Raw genomic sequence first — 23,641 nt, forward strand, 5'->3', positions numbered from 1 at the left:
TCTCTGCCTGGCCGGTTCCCCTCTCTCCACTGGGATTTTCTGCCTCTAACCCTATTACAGGGGCTGAGTCACTGGCTTACTGGTGCTCTTCCATGCCGTCCCTAGGAGGGGTGCGTCGCTTGAGTGGGTTGAGTCACTGACTTGATCATCCTGTCCGGGTTGACACCCCCCTTTGGGTTGTGCCGTGTCGGAGATCTTTGTGGGCTATATTCGACCTTGTCTCAGGATGGTAAGTTGGTGGTTGAAGATATCCCTCTAGGGATGTGGGGGCTGTGCTTTGGCAAAGTGGGTGGGGTTATATCCTGCCTGTTTGGCCCTGTCCGGGGGTATCGTCGGATGGGGCCACAGTGTCTCCCGACCCCTCCTGTCTCAGCCTCCAGTATTTATGCTGCAGTAGTTTATGTGTTGGGGGCTAGGGTCAGTCTGTTATATCTGGAGTATTTCTCCTGTCTTATCCGGTGTCCTGTGTGAATTTAAGTATGCTCTCTCTAATTCTCTCTCTCTTTCTCTCTTTTTCTCTCTTTCTTTCTCTCTCTCGGAGGACCTGAGCCCTAGGACCATGCCTCAGGACTACCTGGCCTGATGACTCCTTGCTGTCCCCAGTCCACCTGGCCGTGCTGCTGTTCCAGTTTCAACTGTTCTGCCTGCGGCTATGGAACCCTGACCTGTTCACCGGACGTGCTACCTGTCCCAGACCTGCTGTTTTCAACTCTCTAGAGACAGCAGGTGCGGTAGAGATACTCTGAATGATCGGCTATGAAAAGCCAACTGACATTTACTCCTGAGGTGCTGACCTGTTGCACCCTCGACAACCACTGTGATTATTATTTGACCCTGCTGGTCATCTATGAACGCTTGAACATCTTGGCCATGTTCTGTTATAATCTCCACCTGGCACAGCCAGAAGAGGACTGGCCACCCCTCATAGTCTGGTTCCTCTCTAGGTTTCTTCCTAGGTTCTGGCCTTTCTAGGGAGTTTTTTCTAGCCACCGTGCTTCTACACCTGCATTGCTTGCTGTTTGGGGTTTTAGGCTCGGTTTCTGTACAGCACTTTGTGACATCAGTAAGGGCTTTATAAATATATTTGATTGATTGAACACTCCTGAGAGCTCACCAAAGGCACAAGAGCCAAAATACTGGAATAAAGAGGGAAACAAAAAGAGCATTATAGCAGAGGAAGAAGTGTTGGGTTAGCGGGTCAGAGTCATGCTGCACTCTGTGGGGTTGTGAGAGGGACTTTCCCTGCAGTCTGCCCATGGAGAGGAAGAGAGGAAAATAGGGCAAGAAGAAACCTTTGTGAATCCACCCCTCTAGACCTCTCCACTTTCCAAAGAGCAGCACTCTCTCTCTCTCTGCTTCTTTCTTCTTTTCTCTCTCACTCAATTTCTCATTATCTCTCTCTCTCATTCTCTCTCCCTCTCATTTCCTTCTCTTCCTCTCTCCGTTTCCATCTTCACTCTCTCATGAAAATGTCAGTAGCCTGTCACTTTGAAGCAGAACATTTCCCTCCACTCCGTCAGCAGAGTGATCTGTCTCACTAGATCTGTTCAGACAGGAGGAGACAAAACGCTGAGGCAACACACAGCTATACTAGCCAATGGCACAAATACTTTTCACCCTAGGATAGAACATACTGTATGATGCAAACATTCCACTCACACTGAAACCTAAGTCAACGCTAGGATCAAACCTCTCAGAAAAACAATTACTTCAACACTAAATCTAGTGACTCAAAGGCTGAAATTTGCAAATATTTTCTCATTGTGCTTCAATAAAAGAACATTTCTGAAAACATTTCTGAAAACTTTCTGAAAAACTATTATATGATAGGCAGTGGGATACTCTCTGCAAGCCAGTCAAAAAAACAGAATTACAGCTCCACAACGATCTAGGCATGTAAATCACTAATCAGGTACACAGGCTTACACTCTCCCACAAACTAGCGGTGCTGTTACAGCTATTTCCTGTAATGCTGGATGGGAAACACTCACGCACCCCCTGAGCAGTTTCGGGAATGGAGCATAGAATAGCATTGGCAGCTGTGCTCAGAATTTAAAGTGGGAGAAAGAAGCCAATTAAATTTCCATTACCACCCACTGTCTATAATTACTGATACCTCTCTTTCTCTCAGGGAAGAGTTTCGCTTACAGGACTTCCACATTTAAAGGGGCGTGATGCGTCCCCAGAAGCATTACACTGCAGGGTCAGAACCTCTAATCAGGGCCTGGCAAGCAGAGCTCGTCTGGAGCCATAAAAGATCCAGGGCCAAAGGAGCATGTCAGCTCAGCTATAAAACACACAGTAATGATTACCGTTCTCACTGCAACTGCGTTATTAACGCTTGGAGACATGTAGGGGCAATTCCATGGTAACGTAATTATGCATATATTTCACTTTAAAATGTATGCCAAATAAAAAACATTGATTTAAAAGTTTAACAAACCATACAAACCATTCCCGGACCTGCTGTTTTCGAATCTCTCTCTACCGCACCTGCTGTCTCTAACTCTGAATGATCGGCTATAAAAAGCCAACTGACATTTACTCCTGAGGTGCTGACCTGTTGCACCCTCTACAACCACTGTGATTATTATTATTTGACCCTGCTGGTCATCTATGAACGTTTGAACATCTTGGCCATGTACTGTTATAATCTCCACCCGGCACAGCCAGAAGAGGACTAGCCACACCTCAGAGCCTGGTTCCTCTCTAGGTTTCTTCCTAGGTTCTGGCCTTTCATGGGAGTTTTTCCTAGCCACCGTGCTTCAACATCTGCATTGCTTGCTGTTTGGGGTTTTAGGCTGGGTTTCTGTATAGCACTTTGTGACATCGGCTGATGTATACATTTGATTGATTGAACTATATGCACAATGACTACTTTGAACAATTTACACAGAGAAGTTCACAAACACACATTTACTGAAAAACATCCCCAATGTTTTGGGTGTCTTCCCCAGATCTGTGCTTCGACACAATCCTGCCTCGGCGCTCTACAGACAATTCCTTTAACCTCATGGCTTGGTTTGTGCACTGTCAACTTTGGGACCTTATATAGACAGCTGTGTGCCTTTCCAAATCATGTCCAGTCAATTGAATTTACCACAGGTAGACTCCAAGTTGTAGAAAAATCTCAAGAATGATCAATGGAAACAGGATGCACCTGAGCTCAATTTCGAGTCTCATACCAAAGGGTCTGAATACATATGTAAATAAGGTATTTCAGTATTATTTTTAATACATTTCGATAAATGTCTAAAAACCTGTTTTCGCTTTCTCATTATGGAGTATTGTGTGTAGATTGCTGAGTTTCTTTTTTTATTTAATCCATTTTAGAATAAGGCTGTATCGTAACAAAAAAAGTCATGGGGTTTGAATACTTTCCGAATGCACTGTATGGAACATCATCCTTTGCATATATGTGTATTATTCTACACACTGGCTATTATTCCCAAACAAGACCAAATTTGGTTGGGCCGGACCAAATCTGAACCAATCATAGACGTCTATGTTTCACAAGTTTGAATATCACAGAGTAGCACAGTAGAGTACAGTATAGTACAGCACATCACAGTAGAGTTCAGTACAGTACAGTTCAGTACAGTACAGTACAGTATAGTACATTATACTGTACTCTAGTGTGCACAACTGTACTGAACTATACAGTACTTTTCTGTAGTGTACTGTCCTTCACTGTACTGTACTGTACCGTGCTGTCCAAACTTGTGAAACATAGACATCTATGATTGGTTCAGATTTGGTCCGTTCACCAATCATGGACGTCTATGTTTGGGCCAAACCATTGCCGGTAATAAACTGTAGACGTTGAAATCATGGCTGGTCCGGACTTGCCCAAAAAACGACGTCTGTGGATGTTGAAATCAAGGCCAAGGCGGGCTAACCAAGTTTCAACCACCAACTGTGGATTGTGACTAATATGAATTCCCATAGTAGCCAATTCAATTGCAGTAATTACCTTACAGATTTTTCTGTAATTGTTGTTACCAATTTGGTAACAGAATTACAAGTTTTAATCACTTAATTAAGCAAAAAGGCAAGAGAGGTTGTGGTATATTGCCAATATACCACGGCTAAGGGCTGTTTTACGCACGACGCAACATGGAGTGCCTAGATACAGACTTAGCCGTGCTATATTGGCCATTTTGGGGCGGCAGGTATCCTAGTGGTTAGAGCATTGGGCCAGTAACCGAACGGTTGCTGGAATTAATCCCCGAGCTGACAAGGTAAATATCTGTCGTTCTGCCCCTGAACAAGGCAGTTAACCCACTGTTCTCCGGAAGGCCGTCACTGTAAATAATATTTTTTTCTTAACTGATTGCCTAGTTAAATAAAGGTTCAATTAAAAAAAATGAAATACAGTATACCACAAAACACCATAGCGCTTTATTGCTATTATAAACTGGTTACCAACATCATTGTCATACCTGTTGTATACGGTCTGATATACCACAGCTTTCAGCTGATCAGCATTCAGGGCTCGAACTACCCAGTTTATAATAATTAATAAACAGAAATACATATCAGTAAAAACACTATAACTAATTGGTAGGTCTATCTTCACTTGTTACTTCTAGGAACTTTCATTATCCTCCCTCTTCATGAAGGAGAGAAATTAGAAAATATCTTAAAAGACAGGTAACATAATTACAAGGCACAAGGCAATATTTCTTAAAACTTCTTAAGGATTGGCGTTCCGTCAACGGGACAGTTGTAAATCATGCAGCGCCTTGTGTCGCGATCGCAGATTTGAGAGAAACAACAAATGTCGGTACATAGAAGTGTCTTATATCGGCTGAAAGCTTAAATTCTTGTTAATATAACTGCACTGTCCAATTAACAGTAACTATTACTGCGAAAAAAATGCCATGCTATTGTTTGACCACAAAACACTGTTTTCTTCGCAATAGGTTTGATAAATTCACCTCTGAAAGAAAGCAAAGAAAGGAATCTGTGAAAATCTCACCCTAAACGGTATTTCAACGAGTCAAATCACCTTTGTATTTATTCCTCAGAGTTCCTAGAAGGTAACAAGACTTCACTATTTCATTAGGGGTGTAGTATATCCTATAGGATACCATATTTGGTCAGAGAGCGACGCCTTCAAGGCACGCCGATGACGCGAGCGGCCATCACTTGAACAACTGTATCTTTGTCAAATGTATGTCGTAAAATGTAGCAACTAACCTTGTAAGACAGCATGCCTTTTCATTTTGGACAAAAATTATAAGGATATTCAGAGTTATGAAGTTATGAAAACTGATTGTTTTGCAAATGTTGAACTTATAATATGGCTACTAATACTTGGAAAGCTAAAAGTCCAAGTATACAGATTTGACCATATTCTTGCAGAAAAATGGAATATGAATGCGAATCTCTCCTTCACGATTTGCCCAAATGTACCTGGGGACTTCACACTAAAAGTCTTGTTGTTCACTCATTTTTCAAGTTATCCATCTGACACTTTGCACATGCACTGCTGCCATCTTGTGGATACTATCAGAATTACAACCAGAGTGAAGGCTATAACTATGACCTTTCTCTTGCATTTCAAAGATGGTGATAGAAAAAGACCGGTTGGTTTTTTCTTTGTATTTTCTTCTACCAGATCTATTGTGTTATATTCGCCTACATTCAATTCACATTTCCACAAACTTCTAAGTGTTTCCTTTCTAATAGTACCAAGAATATGCATATCCTTTCTTCAGGGCCCGACCTACAGGCAGTTAGATTTGGGTATGTCATTTAGGCGAAAATTGTAAAAAATTGGGCTATCCCTAAGTTAAACTTACAGAAGGTAGAGAAATGTCTCCAAAAATAAATATGTGTTGATATTAGTTGGCAGGGGTCTTTGCTTCAACATTATTGTGTTTTGATGTATTTCTAATACCTTTTAATACTTTTTCTGGTAGATGTTTTCTAAGACTCCTTTTCCATCTGTTTGATCAGAAATCAAAACCATTACTTATGCCACATTTTTAAGATGTTTGTTATTATAATTTTTTATCTATGCCTTCATTTCCCAAAAATATAGACTCTCAGCTTTCATTTGACACCCAATTTGATATGCTCCGATGAACTTCACATGTTGGTGCTCGTGGAAATGATCATAGGCTTCTTTAGCAGGTGCCCTTTTGGAGGTGGGCAGGAAGGGAGAGGCAATACAACCTCTGACCCTTGTCGATCCATACATGGATTCTATTCTGAAGAGCTAAGGATTCTCTCTCTCCCCCCTCTCTTTCCCTAATATACAGTATCGCCCCCCCCCCCCCCCCCCATATGTAAAGGATTACAAAAAAACTGTAATCCATTATGTTACCAGCTAAAATATTGTAATCAGATTACAGATACTTTGAAAAACTAGATGATTACTTTTAAATTCAGAAAGGATGTTTTCTGTTTTCTCAATGACATTCAAATTAGCAAAAATTTGTTCCGCCTGAACAAGTCAGACGATAGGTCAGAGACCCCTATGATGACACACTAAATGTGTTTGATGGATCGTGGTAAAAGAGCAGGAATAGGCTTTGTACAGGCTACAGTCCAGGCTGTCTTCCAATGGTGCGACTGCTGTCGGCATCCAAAGATTATCCAACTTAAATAAACGCTTGGAGGTAAGGACAACAGCAGTGGTGTAGCATATGGGCGATACAGATATAACTTATTATTGATATCTAGGACACATAGCACATTGATGTGACTCACACTGCTGCTTTCTCATTTTGCTATTTTGTGGTTGTTGTGGATGGCTGTTCACAAATGTAGTCCTATACTGTAGGTCAGTGCCAGTCAGTGCCATTTAAGATTAGGGAGGACACTTTTTTTTTAATGAACATGGCCTTATTTCTATTACAGCATATTGGATGACTGTCATTCATAATCCATTCAACTAACTCAAATGTAACATGCTACAACCTAGCCTTCAAATTAAAGTTTATAACGTAGGTGCACAGGTCGAGAGACAAATTGGTGTATTCAAGGTGACAGACAACGACACATTCAATACCGCCTAGGGTGTAATCATTAGTCCAAACAGTTGCAAACAAGAGTTTCTATTGGACAAATTTAGGTAGGTTAATCCCCATTTGGTTACGTTTATAACAAACGTTTTCAACAGATTCGGCAGAATAAATACACCCATAATCACCCGAACACAGTTCACTTTAATAGCAGCCACATACAAACAGCATCATCACTTTGCTCGTTGTATAATTCCTTCTCCTCTCACATTTTCCCTTCACTTGTGGACTTCAGTGCACAACACAACAGACGCCTGTGGCCAGGCGAAAAAACCTTTCCAAGCCAAACCTTCATACCATAACCGCTAATCGCTACACACAGCCTATATCGTTCTCACCATATTAGCTAACGTCATAGTCAACATAGTCAACAGCTACTAGAACTAACACGTTAGTAAACCCGCTACAATCACGGTACAGTGTACAGTCAGCAAGGAGTTTAGCAGTTACACCGGTGGGCCCCGGTGGCAATAAATTAATAAAACCTAAAGCTTACCTTGACTTGAAAGAGTTCCAGTGTTGGATAGCCTTAGCCAGCTAGCTAACATAAATGGCATTCCTCTCTGTTTGAGCTGGGTTTTGGAGTAGGCTAAATTAACTAGCTGCATTAGCTAGCTAAGTAAGTGAAAGTCAAAAAAATGCAACAAAATATAGCTAACTCGTTCTCTTTCTGCTGCTTCCCCTTAATTGTTGAATACATTAATTTGTTCAAAACTGTTCAACTATTGTCATTCTCTCTCTGAGTCAACTAATCACCACATTTTATGCACTGCAGTGCTAGATAGCGGTGGATTATGCTTGCAGTACTAGATTCATTCTATGGTCCTTTGATTGGGTGGACAGCATGTCAGTTCATGCTGCAAGAGCTCTGATAGGTTGGAGGACGTCCTCCGTAAGTCGTCATAATTACTGTGTAAGTCTTTGGAAGGGGGTGAGAACCATGAGCCTCCTAAGTTTTCTACTAAAGCCAATGTACCCATAGGTACCCAAAATAGCTGTCCTCTGGCTACACCTTGGTGCTTCCCCAGAGAGTGCTGTTGAGGCTACTGTAGACCTTAATTGCAAAACAGTGAGTTTTAATCAGTTATTTGGTGACATGAATATATATTTAGTATAGTTTTATCTAAAAAGGATAACTTTCTGAAATTCACTGAGTAGGATGGTCCTCCCCTTCCTCTGAGGAGGAGCCTCCACTGCTATATGTTTATTTTAACCCTATAATGGTTGAATTGAAGAAGTTTAAGCTGCCCATCAATCAATGTTTTTGCGACGAGGGATGTATTCATTTACAGAAATCGTTTACCATTTAAGAACCAAACGGAAGCAAACAGAGCAAAACTAAAGTTTCTATTGGACCAATTCAGGTAGATCCCTCCCCGTTTCGTTCAGTTCACTTCCTCTTAAGAAACAGTTTGCAAAATATCGGCATAATGAATAGGCTACGCCTCAGTGGACAGCCAGTGAAAAATGCTCTCTTGCAACAGCTGTATAGAGTGGATCCCAGCCTATGGAATACAAGTTTGAGGGAGTTACTTCTTTCTAAATCTAATTTGTGCTGATAAAAAAACTTGAATAATCCATAGGCCTAACGGACATATGCTGAAACACACACACTTTTGATAGACTTAAACAGCTGCAAATTATTGAGAGATCAAGCGTCACCAACAAAAAATTTAAACAATAGGCCTATAGCAAATGCAGCATATGCAGCATACATTTCGGTAGTGCTCAAAGCATGAAATTCCCAAAGCAGCATTTCTTCAACTTGAAGCAGTCCTCCATGACAACAAAATCATAAACAACAGAGTAGGCTAATTAGGTCTTAGTTTTTGGGTTATGCTCAGGTAAAACAATTTGGCTAATCTATATTTCCAAGTCCTATTCTTGAATATCAAGGGGTATTAATTGAATCGGGAATGACTGGAAATCTGACGGACTGTTGTTTTTAATGTGAAGATATAGCCTAATCATATTATTATCTGTAGTAGAAAGCAATGGGTTAGAAGACACCTAAACTCAGCAAAAAAAGAAAAGTCCTTTTTTCAGGACCCTGTCTTTCAAAGATAATTAGTAAAAATCTAAATAACTTCACAGATCTTCATTGTAAAGGGTTTAAAACACTGTTTCCCATGCTTACAGAGGGTAGGCAATTAAGGTCACAGTTATGAAAACTTAGGACACTTAAGAGGCCTTTCTACTGACTCTGAAAAACACCAAAAGAAAGATGCCCAGTGTCCCTGCTCATCTGCGTGAACGTGCCATAGGCATGCTGCAAGGAGACATGAGGACTGCAGATGTGGCCAGGGTAATACATTTCAATGTCTGTACTGTGAGACACCTAAGACAGCGTTACAGGGAGACAGGACGGACAGCTGATCGTCCTCGTAGTGGCAGACCACGTGTAACAACACCTGCACAGGATCAGTACATCCGAACATCACACCTGCGGGACAGGTACAGGATGGCAACAACAACTGCCCGAGTTACAACAGGAACGCACAATCAGTGCTCAGACTGTCCGCAATAGGCTGAGAGAGGCTGGACTGAGGGCTTGTAGGCCTGTTGTAAGGCAGGTCCTCACCAGACATCACCGGCAACAAAGTCGCCTATGGGCACAAACCCACCGTAGCTGGACCAGACAGGACTGGCAAAAAGTGCTCTTCACTGACGAATCGCGGTTTTGTCTCACCAGGGGTGATGGTCGGATTCGCGTTCATCGTCGAAGGAATGAGCGTTACACCGAGGCCTGTACTTTGGAGCGGGATCGATTTGAAGGTGGCGGGTCCGTCATGGTCTGGGGCGGTGTGTCACAGCATCATCGGACTGAGCTTGTTGTCATTGCAGGCAATCTCAACGCTGTGCATTACAGGGAACACATCAAATCAAATCAAATCTTATTTGTCACATACACATGGTTAGCAGATGTTAATGCGAGTGTAGCGAAATGCTTGTGCTTCTAGTTCCGACAATGCAGTAATAACCAACAAGTAAACTAACCTAACAATTCCACAACTACTACCTTATACACACAAGTGTAAAGGGATAAAGAATATGTACATACAGATATATGAATGAGTGATGGTACAGAACGGCATAGGCAAGATGTAGTAGATGGTATAGAGTACAGTCTATACATATGAGATGAGTAATGTAGGGTATGTAAACATTATATTAAGTGGCATTGTTTAAAGTGGCTAGTGATACATTTTTACATAATTTCCATCAATTCCCATTATTAAAGTGGCTGGAGTTGAGTCAGTATGTTGGCAGCGGCCACTAAATGTTAGTGGTGGCTGTTTAACAGTCTGATGGCCTTGAGATAGAAGCTGTTTTTCAGTCTCTCGGTCCCTGCTTTGATGCACCTGTACTGACCTCGCCTTCTGGATGATAGCGGGGTGAACAGGCAGTGGCTCGGGTGGTTGTTGTCCTTGATGATCTTTATGGCCTTCCTGTGACATCGGGTGGTGTAGGTGTCCTGGAGGGCAGGTAGTTTGCCCCCGGTGATACGTTGTGCAGACCCCACTACCCTCTTGTGGGCGGAGCAGTTGCCGTACCAGGCGGTGATACAACCCGACAGGATGCTCTCGATTGTGCATCTGTAGAAGTTAATGAGTGCTTTTGGTGACAAGCCGAATTTCTTCAGCCTCCTGAGGTTGAAGAGGCGCTGCTGCGCCTTCTTCACAACGCTGTCTGTGTGGGTGGACCAATTCAGTTTGTCCGTGATGTGTACACAGAGGAACTTAAAACTTTCCACCTTCTCCACTACTGTCCCGTCGATGTGGATAGGGGGGTGCTCCCTCTGCTGTTTCCTGAAGTCCACAATCATCTCCTTTGTTTTGTTGACGTTGAGTGTGAGGTTATTTTCCTGACACCACACTCCGAGGGCCCTCACCTCCTCCCTGTAGGCCGTCTCGTCGTTGTTGGTAATCAAGCCTACCACTGTAGTGTCGTCCGCAAACTTGATGATTGAGTTGGAGGCGTGCATGGCCACGCAGTCGTGGGTGAACAGTACAGGACAGGGCTCAGAACGCACCCTTGTGGGGCCCCAGTGTTGAGGATCAGCGGGGTGGAGATGTTGTTACCTACCCTCACCACCTGGGGGCGGACCGTCAGGAAGTCCAGGACCCAGTTGCACAGGGCGGGGTCGAGACCCAGGGTCTCGAGCTTGATGACGAGTTTGGAGGGTACTATGGTGTTAAATGCTGAGCTGTAGTCGATGAACAGCATTCTCACATAGGTATTCCTCTTGTCCAGATGGGTTAGGGCAGTGTGCAGTGTGGTTGCGATTGCGTCGTCTGTGGACCTATTGGGTCGGTAAGCAAATTGGAGTGGGTCTAGGGTGTCAGGTAGGGTGGAGGTGATATGGTCCTTGACTAGTCTCTCAAAGCACTTCATGATGACGGAAGTGAGTGCTACGGGGCGGTAGTCGATTAGCTCAGTTACCTTAGCTTTCTTGGGAACAGGAACAATGGTGGCCCTCTTGAAGCATGTGGGAACAGCAGACTGGGATAAGGATTGATTGAATATGTCCTTAAACACACCAGCCAGCTGGTCTGCGCATGCTCTGAGTACGCGGCTGGGAATGCCGTCTGGGCCTGCAGCCTTGCGAGGGTTAACACGTTTAAATGTTTTACTCACCTCGGCTGCAGTGAAGGAGAGCCCGCAGGTTTTGGTAGCGGGCCGTGTCAGTGGCACTGTATTGTCCTCAAAGCGAGCAAAAAAGTTATTTAGTCTGTCTGGGAGCAAGACATCCTGGTCCGCGACGGGGCTGGTTTTCTTTTTGTAATCCGTGATTGACTGTAGACCCTGCCACATACCTCTTGTGTCTGAGCTGTTGAATTGCGACTCTACTTTGTCTCTATACTGGCACTTAGCTTGTTTTATTGCCTTGCGGAGGGAATAGCTACACTGTTTGTATTCGGTCATGTTTCCGGTCACCTTGCCCTGGTTAAAAGCAGTGGTTCGCGCTTTCAGTTTCACGCGAATGCTGCCATCAATCCACGGTTTCTGGTTTGGGAATGTTTTAATCGTTGCTGTGGGTACGACATCGTCAATGCACTTTCTAATGAACTCGCTCACCGAATCAGCGTATTCGTCAATGTTATTGTTGGACGCAATGCGGAACATATCCCAATCCACGTGATCGAAGCAGTCTTGAAGCGTGGAATCAGATTGGTCGGACCAGCGTTGAACAGACCTGAGCGCGGGAGCTTGCTGTTTTAGTTTCTGTTTGTAGGCTGGAAGCAACAAAATGGAGTCGTGGTCAGCTTTTCCGAAAGGAGGGCGGGGGAGGGCCTTATATGCGTCGCGGAAGTTAGTATAACAATGATCCAAGGTTTTACCAGCCCTGGTAGCACAATCGATATGCTGATAGAATTTAGGGAGTTTTGTTTTCAGATTAGCCTTGTTAAAATCCCCAGCTACGATGAATGCAGCCTCAGGGTGTGTGGTTTCCAGTTTACAAAAAGTCAGATAAAGTTCGTTCAGGGCCATCGATGTGTCTGCTTGGGGGGGAATATATACGGCTGTGATTATAATCGAAGAGAATTCCCTTGGTAGATAATGCGGTTGACATTTGATTGTGAGGAATTCTAAATCAGGTGAACAGAATGACTTGAGTTCCTGTATGTTGTTATGATCACACCACGTCTCGTTAATCATAAGGCATACACCCCCGCCCCTCTTCTTACCAGAAAGATGTTTGTTTCTGTCGGCGCGATGCGTGAAGAAACCAGCTGGCTGCACCGACTCCGTTAGCGTCTCTCGAGTGAGCCATGTTTCCGTGAAGCAAAGAACGTTACAATCTCTGATGTCTCTCTGGAATGTAACCCTTGCTCGGATTTCATCAACCTTGTTGTCAAGAGACTGGACATTGGCGAGTAGTATGCTAGGGAGTGGAGCGCGATGTGCCCGTCTCCGAAGCCTGACCAGAAGCCCGCTTCGTTTGCCCCTTTTACGGCGTCGTTGTTTAGGGTCGCCGGCTGGGATCAGATCCATTGTACTGGGTGGAAGGCAAAACACAGGATCCGCTTCGGGAGAGTCATATTCCTGGTTGTAACGATGGTGAGTTGACGTTGCTCTTATATTCAGTAGTTCCTCCCGACTGTATGTAATGAAACCTAAGATTACCTGGGGTACCAATGTAAGGACCAATGTCCTTACCACATCCTCCTCCCTCATGTGGTATCCTTCCTGCAGGCTCATACTGACATGACCATCCAGCATGACAACGCCACCAGCCATACTGCTTGTTCTGTTCGTGATTTCCTGCAAGACAGGAATGTCAGTGTTCTGCATTGGCCAGCGAAGAGCCCGGATCTCAATCCCATTGAGCACGTCTGAGACCTGTTGGATCGGAGGGTGAGGGCTAGGACCATTCCCCTCAGAAATGTCTGAGAACTTGCAGGTGCCTTGGTGGAAGAGTGGGGTAACATCTCACAGCAAGAACTGGAAAATCTGGTGCAGTCCATGAGGAGGAGATGCACTGCAGTACTTAATGCAGCTGGTGGCCACACCAGATACTGACAGTTACTTTGGATTTTGACCCCCCCCCTTTGTTCAGGGACACATTATTCCATTTCTGTTAGTCACATGTCTGTGGAACTTGTTCAGTTTATGTCTCAGTTGTTGAATCTTGTTATGTTCATACAAATATTTACACATGTTAGGTTTGCTGGAAGTAAACACAGTTGACAGTGAGAGGACGTTTCTTTTTTTGCTGAGTTTATATAACCAAACCCATAAAGTAAAATGCAACATAAATGTATTGCCAACTGTGTATAAACTGTAACATTGATTCATCCTGCAATATGTCGTTCAATTGGTTATATTCATTTTTGTCTTGTATTGCCTCTTCATAAGCAGGTTGATATTTATTTGGATGAGTCTTGTCTTTGCTAGCCTCAAAGTAAAAATGTATTATATTGTAAAAATGTATTGAATTTTATTTTCGATTTTTTGTCTTAAAGTAAATATTCACCAATTTTGAATGTTATATTGTCTAAGTGCATCTCTGAGAGATGTTCTATTGATTCCCAGGGTAATTTCATGTTTTCATGTCTTCATGTGTATCTGTTCAAGCAGGCAGAAATCCGTCCGGTATGATATAGCACCGTGATAAAGTCTCTCTCACTACACAGAAAGTTAATAGGAATATGACTTTTAGATCTCAAAAACGTCTATCATACATGTCAGATTTCAATACTGGCCGATGTCATAACGTAGGAGGTTGTCTTCTCTCGAATGAGCCATTGACCATATTTTTTACGATATTCCAACCTCGAGAAATGTGTCGTTTAACAGAAAATCCACCACATTTCTCCTATTTGTCTGCCTCTTCAGTCCAAGGTGCATTGCATGGTGCCGTTGCATGGCCATTGTGAATGTCAGACCCCACTCTGCGAGGCACATCGATCTGCAGGTTGAACATGTTAAGATTGTAGACTCCTAAATTGATAATGCAGTTTGTTTAGGCGATTTTACAGCTACTGTAGCTACTTCACATGCTGATATTTACTTTGGTATTATTGTGTGTAGCTAGCTACCATAGAGAGAGCATTGCATTATGGGTTTTGTAGTCGACTTGAGCTGGAACAGATTTCCACCAAGATTTTTACATGTTGCCACCAACTTTATTATAACGACAAAATTAAACATTTGTTCACAAAAAAGAGTTCTCACATATTAGTGTTAGCAGTGTGCAGCAGATTACATTTAGAAAGTAATCTCTCTCTCTATGTGTGTGTTTAGCATCTCTCTCTCGTTAAAACAGCCACACAACATTTCCCAGGAGAGGAGGGTAAAAATAGCACGAACTGAGCTTGTTCCATACATCAAATAACAAGGATTCTCTTTCACTATGTGCTTTTGGCAGCTGTGGTCCTTTTCACAGTGATTAGCTGTTTTTCCCTTTGAAAAATAAATAGTTAGATTTCACCATTGCGAAGCTTACTCATGAACCCACAGGAAAAAGCCCATATTCCTCTAGGTAAAACAAAACCAAGGACAAGTCACTGGTTTTAGAACAGAAAATGATTTGGTAAATGTAAAGGGAACTTGCATTTACAGGATTGTTGGGTGTCCGTGCAAAAGTGTTACACACTCTTAAATTGCAAGAGATACAATTAACTTTGGTGTATTGACCATGTAGTGTATCTACTGTGTTAGTAACAAACATACACAGAGAATAGTTAACTATTTTTAATTTTTAAATATGAAAGAATTTAACAACTCATTGATTGAGAGAATGAGGGAAAATTGCAATAGTTATCTGTCCCAAAACACAGGCACTCATCCTGCTTGCTAACTGCATGCACACACACACACACACACACACACACACACACACACACACACACACACACACACACACACACACACACACACACACACACACACACACACACACACACACACACACACACACACACACACACACACACACACACACACACACACACACACACACACACACATACACACACACACCAGAAAATACAAGAAGATGGCCATCTGGCTGATATGAAAACGGTGCTTTTTAAGTTGTCTCCTTGTTCGTTTTCTTCTGTCTTGTCAAAGGCTCCAAGAGACGACAGCAGAACAAACAAGTGACAGAGGGAATGAGGGAAGCGCTGGCACCAAACAAAACGCTGTACTAGCCTGGAAATTAACCAACACCCAAATAACCCACAACACTGGGCAGGGTGGCTACCTTACTGAGAGGGCACAGACAACATGATAACAGATCAGTTTAACAAACAAAAACACACTTACCATCCTTATCAGCTCTCCGGAAAATCTGTTAAGACAAAACAGGAGCTCTGCATTAGCGAAGGGACTAGTCACGTGAAAAGTATCAAAACATGAAACATGATAGAATATGGCAAAAAAGGTCAATGATACCATAACGCCTAAAAAGATACTGGCTACAGACACAGAGACACAGAGACAGTAAATAAGCCTGCCTGAATGGCTAGTTAAGAGTAAGTGAAAACCCAGTGTAGTCATGTTTAAAAAAGCCTGACCACATTGTGCACTCATGTGTGTAATAGCATAGTTAAGGCTGCAGGGTAGAGGAAGAAAAAGCATTCGTTTGTCACTGGAAAAGCAGTATTCACACCAGTTTAAAACACTAATACATTTTCTGTAACCATTGTTATATCTGGTGGGGGATACATATTAATGTGTTGTTTCTTTCTATGCTTTTGAAAGCGGTGAGTGCATTTCATCCATGAATGAGCTTAACAGTATGAAATACTGCGTATACTGTAGGTGTTTGTCCTTTGTGCGTTTGTTGATACTATCTATTTGCTTCACCAGATTGATGAGCACTTGAGCAGTTTTAATAAAACAAATCAGGGGTAAATAATTGACCATGCACATTGGGAAAAGCTCCATAGAAAGCTGACAGGAGGCCTGTCAATGTGGTCCAATGAGTGAATAAACTGTGAAAGGTAAAACAAAGTAAAAGACAATGGACAGGTGACTAAGAGAGCACACCATACATTACTACGGCTTTATTATGTGACTGCAGATGATTGAAGCCTTTATAACAAGTCTGTGCCATGTTTATCTTTGGCATCTGAGGGTGAAGTAAGCTGAGCAAAACGTCTTGGGAACGATTTCAGATCAATACCACAATCTTCCACTCCACCTGAAAGGCACTGCTAGAGCACTATTGAAATCATTTAGAAGTGATGGTGTTTGCTGAGCTTAATCGTTCATATCTTCTGCTATCGGAGAATTGCTTTGCGATACAAAGATAAGGGAAAGGAGATAATTTTGAGATCAAACACAAGAGGTGGATGAAATAGTCAGGTTTGAGAGAGAGAGAGAGAGAGAGAGAGAGAGAGAGAGAGAGAGAGAGAGAGAGAGAGAGAGAGAGAGAGAGAGAGAGAGGGAGACAGAGAGGGAGAGAGAGAGAGATAAATAAGGATTGGGGAAATTAGATGGGGAGAGAGAAAGAATTGCAGGTTGACATTTATTGGGATGAGTCTTGTCCTGGAGGCAGAACTGAGCGATTACCGCTAGATGGGCCAATTGCAAAGTCAGAATTGGCTTCATTTTAGATTAGGGTTAGGCATTAGGGTTAGCAGTGTGGTTAATGTTAGGGTTAAGGTTAAGTTTAAAATCAGATTTTATGACTTTGTGGCTGTGCCAGTTAGTGACCACTCTGCAGAGCTGCCTCAAGAACAAGATTCATGATGTAAAATGCTAATGTGCAAAAGAAATACAGGTACCTACTCTCCAGAAAGACTCATCCTCACTGACATGATTAGAAAAGGTGCATTAAAATATTACATATCATGTAAAATGTAAACCACAATTAAAGCAACAGAAGTGGGGAATAATATGATAAAAGTGGCAGACGTGTGTGTATAAAATTGGCCAATTTTGTGTTGAGGGGCTTGTCTGATCATCCATTTGTCAGGCCTACCAGCATGGTGTCACATAATGTAGGTGACCCAATTTCACTTCGTTTCAGATAAAAAAACATATTTGACAAAAAAAGGGGACAAACACCAAATGCACACACTGCTCCTCTAAAATATATAGAATGAAAACGACATCAAAGAGTATCACTTACTAAGACAAGTATAAAACAACTAGAGCAGCTCAGTTCCCAGGGGCCAGGGTGTGGTTTGCTACTGTCTTATCCAGCGGTTGGAACTGGTTCAGGGAACAGAACTGAAAACCGTAAAATATGTTTTTCAGAGGAACAGAACCAAGAATGAAAGTGATCAATCCTGTTCAAGAACAGAACGGTTATTATGCAGCCTACTCAATCACTTTTTATAGCTACTGTTACTACAGGCCCCCTGGGCCATATACAGCATTCCTCACTGAGTTCCCTGAAATCCTATCGGACCTTGTAGTCATGGAAGATAATATTCACATTTTTGGTGACTTCAATATTCACATGGAAAAGTGCACAGAACCAATCCATAAGGCTTTCAGAGCCATCATCGACTCAGTGGGTTTTGTCCAACTTGTCTCCGGACCTACGCATTGCCACAGTCATACCCTGGAATACATATTGTGGATCTAAATGTTTTTCCTCATATTCTTGGACTATCGGAACACCATCTTATTACGTTTGCAATCGCAAGAAATAATCTGCTCAGACCCCAACCAGGGATTATAAAAAGCTGCACTTTAAATTCTCGGACAAGCCAAAGATTCCTAGATGCCCTTCCAGACTTCTTCCACCTACCCAAGGATGTCGGAGTAAAAAGATCAGTTAACCACCTAACCAAGGACCTAAATTTAAAAACATTTGTCACAAGAAATTAGCTCCCTGGTATACAGAAATACCCGAGCCCTGAAGCAAGCGCCCAGAAAATTGGAACGGAAATGACGCTGAATAAAAACAATCCAAAATGTATTTTTGATACAGTCACAACGCTAACTAAAAAGCAGCATTCCCCAAGTCCAAGAGAAGATGGCCTTCACTTTTACAGTGATGAATTCATGTACTTCTTCGACAAAAAGATCATGATCATTAGAAAGCAAATTGCGGATTCCTCTTTGAATCTGCGTATTTCTCCAAAACTCAGTTGTCTTGAGTTTACACAGAACTGCCAGGACCTAAGATAAATGGAGACACTCAAGTTTTTTAATCCTGTATCTCTTGACACATTCACAAACCTTCCAGCTGCCTACTGGACCCTATTCCAACTAAACTACTGAAAGAGTTACTTCCTGTTCTTGACCCTCATATGTTGAACATAATAAACGCCTCCCTATCCTCCGGATGTGTACCAAACTCACTAAAAGTGGCAGTAATAAAGCCTCTCCTGAAAAAGCCAAACCATGACCTGGAAAATTAAAATTAAAAAAAATCTGCCTACACTACCGGTCAAAAGTTTTAGAACACCTACTCATTCAAGGGTTTTTCTTTATTTTTACTATTTTCTACATTGCACTGTAGAATAATAGTGAAGACATCAAAACTATGAAATAACACATATGGAATCATGTAGTAACCAAACAAGTGTTAAATAAATCAAAATATATTTTATATTTGAGATTCTTCAAATAGCCACCCTTTGCTTTGCTGTACTGTAAGTTGCTCTGGATAAGACTGTCTGCTAAATTACTAAAATGTAAATGTAAAATGTCTTCAGTCTCCAAGTCCAGAACAGACTATGGGAGGCGCACAGTACTACAGAGAGCCATGACTGCATGGAACTTTATTCCACATCAAGTAATGCGTCATGCAAGCAGTAAAATCAGATTTAAAAAACAGATAAAAATACACCTTATGGAACAGGGACTGTGAAGAGACACACACACAGGCACTATACACACACACACACATGGATTTTGTGGTGTAGATATGTGGTAGTAGATTGGCAATCCATAAAAAATACAAATAAAACAGAAAACAATACAGATGAGCTTTGAGGTTTACAGTAAATAGAGGAAAGTGACCTATTCTGTACAGTTCAGCAGAGCATTAGCCAAAACGATTCATGTGATAAACTGAGAACACCAAATGAGAATGTCTTGGCAAAGAGAAAAAGAACGGAGGTGTCATGGGGATGGATGGAGACTTGAGTAACATGCAAGGCAGAATTAAGCATTAAGAAGCAGGTAATAATGAGAGACAGAGGAAAAGAATGAGAGACATGACAAACAATAAGCAAGAACATTTGTGAGAAAGAGCGAGGCACAGAATGGTGGGAACAGGGCAAGAGAGAGAGAGGCAGCGTTCTCCCTGACTTTTTTCCTCATTAAGAATGGATGGATCTGTTTTCTCTAGGCAGTCGCTGCTGTGTGGAGGAGGGGTGTGGAGGAGAGAAGAACAGAGAATAATGGGGCTGTAAGAAATACTGTACAAAGAACAGCTACTGTGAGTTTTCTCTTCTAATCAGATGGGTTTTCAATACTCACATACCTTTAAATATACAGTAGGTCCTGGAAGTCTCAAGTTTTTGCTATAACGAGTTAGAATACCAAATGAAGCTGTAGACCACACTATTTACCAAGAGAGTTGTCATCTATATTTTTCGTAGCTGCCCACAACAAACCAATGCTGGCATTAAGACCACACTCAACACAAGCAATAAGCAAACAAGAACATGTACATTCAGAGGAAGGGTTTCTCGTGGCCGGGGATTTTAATGCAGGGAAACTGAAATCCTCATTTTCTACCAGCATGTCACCTGTGCAACCAGAGGTGACACACTCTAGATCACCTTTACTCCACACACAGAAACACATACAAGGCCCTACCTCAACCTCCCTTTGGAAAATCAGACCATAACTCTATCCTCCTGCTTACAAGCAAAACCTCAGAACAGGTAGTACCAGTAACTATCTTGCACTGACTCTATGCACACTCACTGGACTCACAGACTCACACATACTTACACTGACACCCCAACACACACCGTACATACGGCCACACACACATAACATGTGCAAACATGCATACTGACACCACACACACTTTCACACTCACCACATACCATGCATTCAGACCCCTTGACTTTTCCCACATTTTGTTAGGTTACAGCTTTATTCCATGTATAAAATTAAATAAATCTTCATCAATCTACACACAATACCTCATAATGACAAAGCGAAAACAGGTTTTTAGAAATATTGGCACATTTATTAAAAATAAAAAACAAATACCTTATTTACATAAGTATTCAGACCCTTTGCTATGAGACTTGAAATTGAACTCAGGTGCATCCTTTCCATTGATCATCCAACAGATGTTTCTTCACCTTGATTGTAGTCCACCTGTGGTAAATTCAATTGATTGGACATGCCTTTGAAAGGCACACACAGAGAAAAAAACCAAGCCATGAGGTCGAATAAATTGTCCGTAGAGCTCCGATACAGGATTGTGTCGAGGCACACATCTGGGGAAGGGTACCAAAACATATCTGCAGCATTGAAGGTCCCCAAGAACACAGTGGCCTCCATCATTCTTAAATGGAAGAAGTTTGGAACCACCAAGACTCTTCCTAGAGTTACTCTGTAGAGATGGGAGAACCTTCCAGAAGGACAACCATCTCAGCAGCACTCCACCAATCAGGCCTTTATGGTTGTGGCCAGACAGAAGCCATTGCTCAGATTCTTTTTTTTTTACCTTTATTTAACTAGGCAAGTCAGTTAAGAACAAATTCTTATTTTCAACGACAGCCTAGGCACAGTGGGTTAACTGCCTTGTTCAGGGCAGAACGACAGATTTTTACCTCGTCAGCTCAGGGTTTTGATGTTGCAACCTTTCGGTTACATGTCCTAACACTCTAACCAGTAGGCTACCTGCCGCCCCAGTTAGTAAAAGGCACATGAAAGCCTGATTGGAGTTTGCCAAAAGGCACCTAAAGACTCTCAGACCATGAGAAACAAGATTCTCTGGTCTGATGAAACCAAGATTGAACTCTTTGGCCTAAATGCCAAGCTTCACATCTGGAAGAAACCTGGCACCATCCCTACGGTGAAGCATGGTGGTGGCAGCATCATGATGTGGGGATGTTTTTCCCATCGGCAGGGACTGGGAGACTAGTTAGGATCGAGGGAAAGATGAACGGAGCAAAGTACTGAGAGATCCTTGATGAAAACCTGCTCCAGAGCACTCCGGACCTCAGACTGGGACAAAGATTCACCTTCCAAAAGGACAACGACCCTAAGCACACAGCCAAGTCATCACAGGAGTGGCTTCAGGACAAGGCTCTGATTGTCCTTGAGCCTGGACTTAAACCCGATTGAGCATCTCTGGAGAGACCTGAAAATGGGCGAAACTCCCTGAATACAGGTGTGCCAAGCTTGTAGCGTCATTCCCAAGAAGACTCAAGGCTGTAATCGCTGAAAAGGTGCTTCAACAAAGTACTGAGTAAAGGGTCTGAATACTTATGTAAATGTAATATTTCAGTTTTTTATTTTTATTTTAATTTCTAAAAACCTGTTTTTGCATTGTCATTATGGGGTATTGTGTGTAGATTGCTGAGGATTAAAAAAAAATCTATTTTAGAATAAGGCTGTAACGTAACAAAATGTGGAAAAAGTCAAGGGGTCTGAATACTTTCCGAATGCACTGTAAACTGCTGCTACTGTCTATTAACTATCCTGTTCACTTTATCCCTACCTATATGTACATACAGTAGCTACCTCAATTACCACGTACCCCTGCACATCGACTCGGTAGTGGTACTCCCTGTAAATTGACACATTATTTTATTTTTTACTCGTTATTGTTATTCACTGTGTATTTATTCCTCATATTTTTGTTTTTTATCTTTAACTCTGCATTGTTGGAAAATAACACGTAAGTAAGCATTTCACTGTTCTACACCAGCATGTGACAAATATATCTATATTTTTTTTTAAATCCTGGCACAATAAATAATATTAATTAATACTATATGTTTGTCCTTCAAAAAGAGATAACATGCAATTAAAGCAAGTAGTAAAGTTTGGTATGGCTGAGGCTAAAAACGGTGCAAATAACAACAACATTTACATTTCATGGCCAATAATCCAACTAAAATCTTCTGTAAATGTCACTTGCTGGATCTATATGGACAGTTTAATTAAAAACCTTCAATCATCACCTCTAAGTCACTCACAGAGCTAGAATGTCCTAGAGCAGTGCCCATGTGACAACAATTTTGGACCCCCTTGTGGCCCCCCTAAATGTGGAGTATGAAATAATTTTTACATAACAAATTTTTGCTATCGTTCTTTTTTTACATCCGTTATTAGACAGTGGCAACGATGATGATTATGAACATGGTCTTTTGCCTGCTAATGCCTGCAACGCAGTGAAGAAAACGATATGACAACAATAACGTCCAATGTAACTGGCCACTCTAACAGTACAACTGGCCCCAGGGACTCCCAATCACTGCCGGATGTGATACATATTCTAGGATGTATAGCCTATAAACACCACTCAAAGCCAATATGGGGGGGGACGTAACTCTGAGTAGCCCATTTGATTTGTTTATGGGTGCTTAGAATTATTCCACTATTTATGGAAAATATGGGCCAGATAGGCCTACTGATTACAGAGAAACTTTATTTTCAAGATATTTATAGTGAGTGCATGTGTATTCAGAGAAGCTAGAATTAAGGTACAGTATTTGCACAACATTGAGGATGATCTTTGCGCGTAAGTGCGCACTGAATTAAAATGGGACTTTCTCCCGCAAACTATTCCACCTCAGCCACCATATTAACGAATCATGTGCAGGTAAGATAACTTAGCGATACCTACATCCAATATAACAGAGATGCCTTTCCGTGGCTCTGGTGCGAAGAACTGCTCTTGGGCAACCGATGCCTCCTCCTTCGTGTATTCCCGGGTAGAGATGCTTTTGTTGTCGCTCATCTTGGTGACTATCCAGCGGACGAGCCCGTCAATTGCACCGGGCTGGGCGCCGCTGTTTCCGGACTGTGCAGCCGTTGCTGACTCGCTGTCCTGGTCCACGGGTTTTGGTTGCTCTTTGCTGTCCTGAGCCCGGAGTTTCGGTTGTTCTTTTTGGAGCAGTTTGTGGACACCGTCCCTGCAGTAGCGCGCTGCTTGCTCACACATCCTTTTGCACGGGAGCGTTCATGCTGAGCGCTATGGGGCCAATCCCTCCCTCCCC

At 42.3% G+C, this 23,641-nt stretch overlaps 1 protein-coding gene across 2 annotated transcripts in view; it reads right to left on the reverse strand.

The window, feature by feature from the left end:
* LOC139539898 (N-terminal EF-hand calcium-binding protein 2-like) overlaps window positions 1-23,641 on the reverse strand; it is a 124,985-nt gene extending 101,344 nt beyond the window's left edge. The window contains exons 1-2 of one of the 2 annotated variants that reach the window (XM_071343282.1): window positions 23,269-23,641; window positions 15,807-15,831 (exon numbers count right to left, since the gene is read on the reverse strand). In XM_071343282.1, coding sequence (XP_071199383.1) covers window positions 15,807-15,831; window positions 23,269-23,586 — 343 coding nt within the window. In that variant the 5' untranslated portion in view covers window positions 23,587-23,641. The remainder of the gene's footprint in view (window positions 1-15,806; window positions 15,832-23,268) is intronic. The other variant, XM_071343281.1, reaches the window with a different exon arrangement.

This window comes from Salvelinus alpinus, chromosome 15 (genome assembly GCF_045679555.1).
Source record: "Salvelinus alpinus chromosome 15, SLU_Salpinus.1, whole genome shotgun sequence".
Classification (NCBI taxonomy): Eukaryota; Metazoa; Chordata; class Actinopteri; order Salmoniformes; family Salmonidae; genus Salvelinus; species Salvelinus alpinus.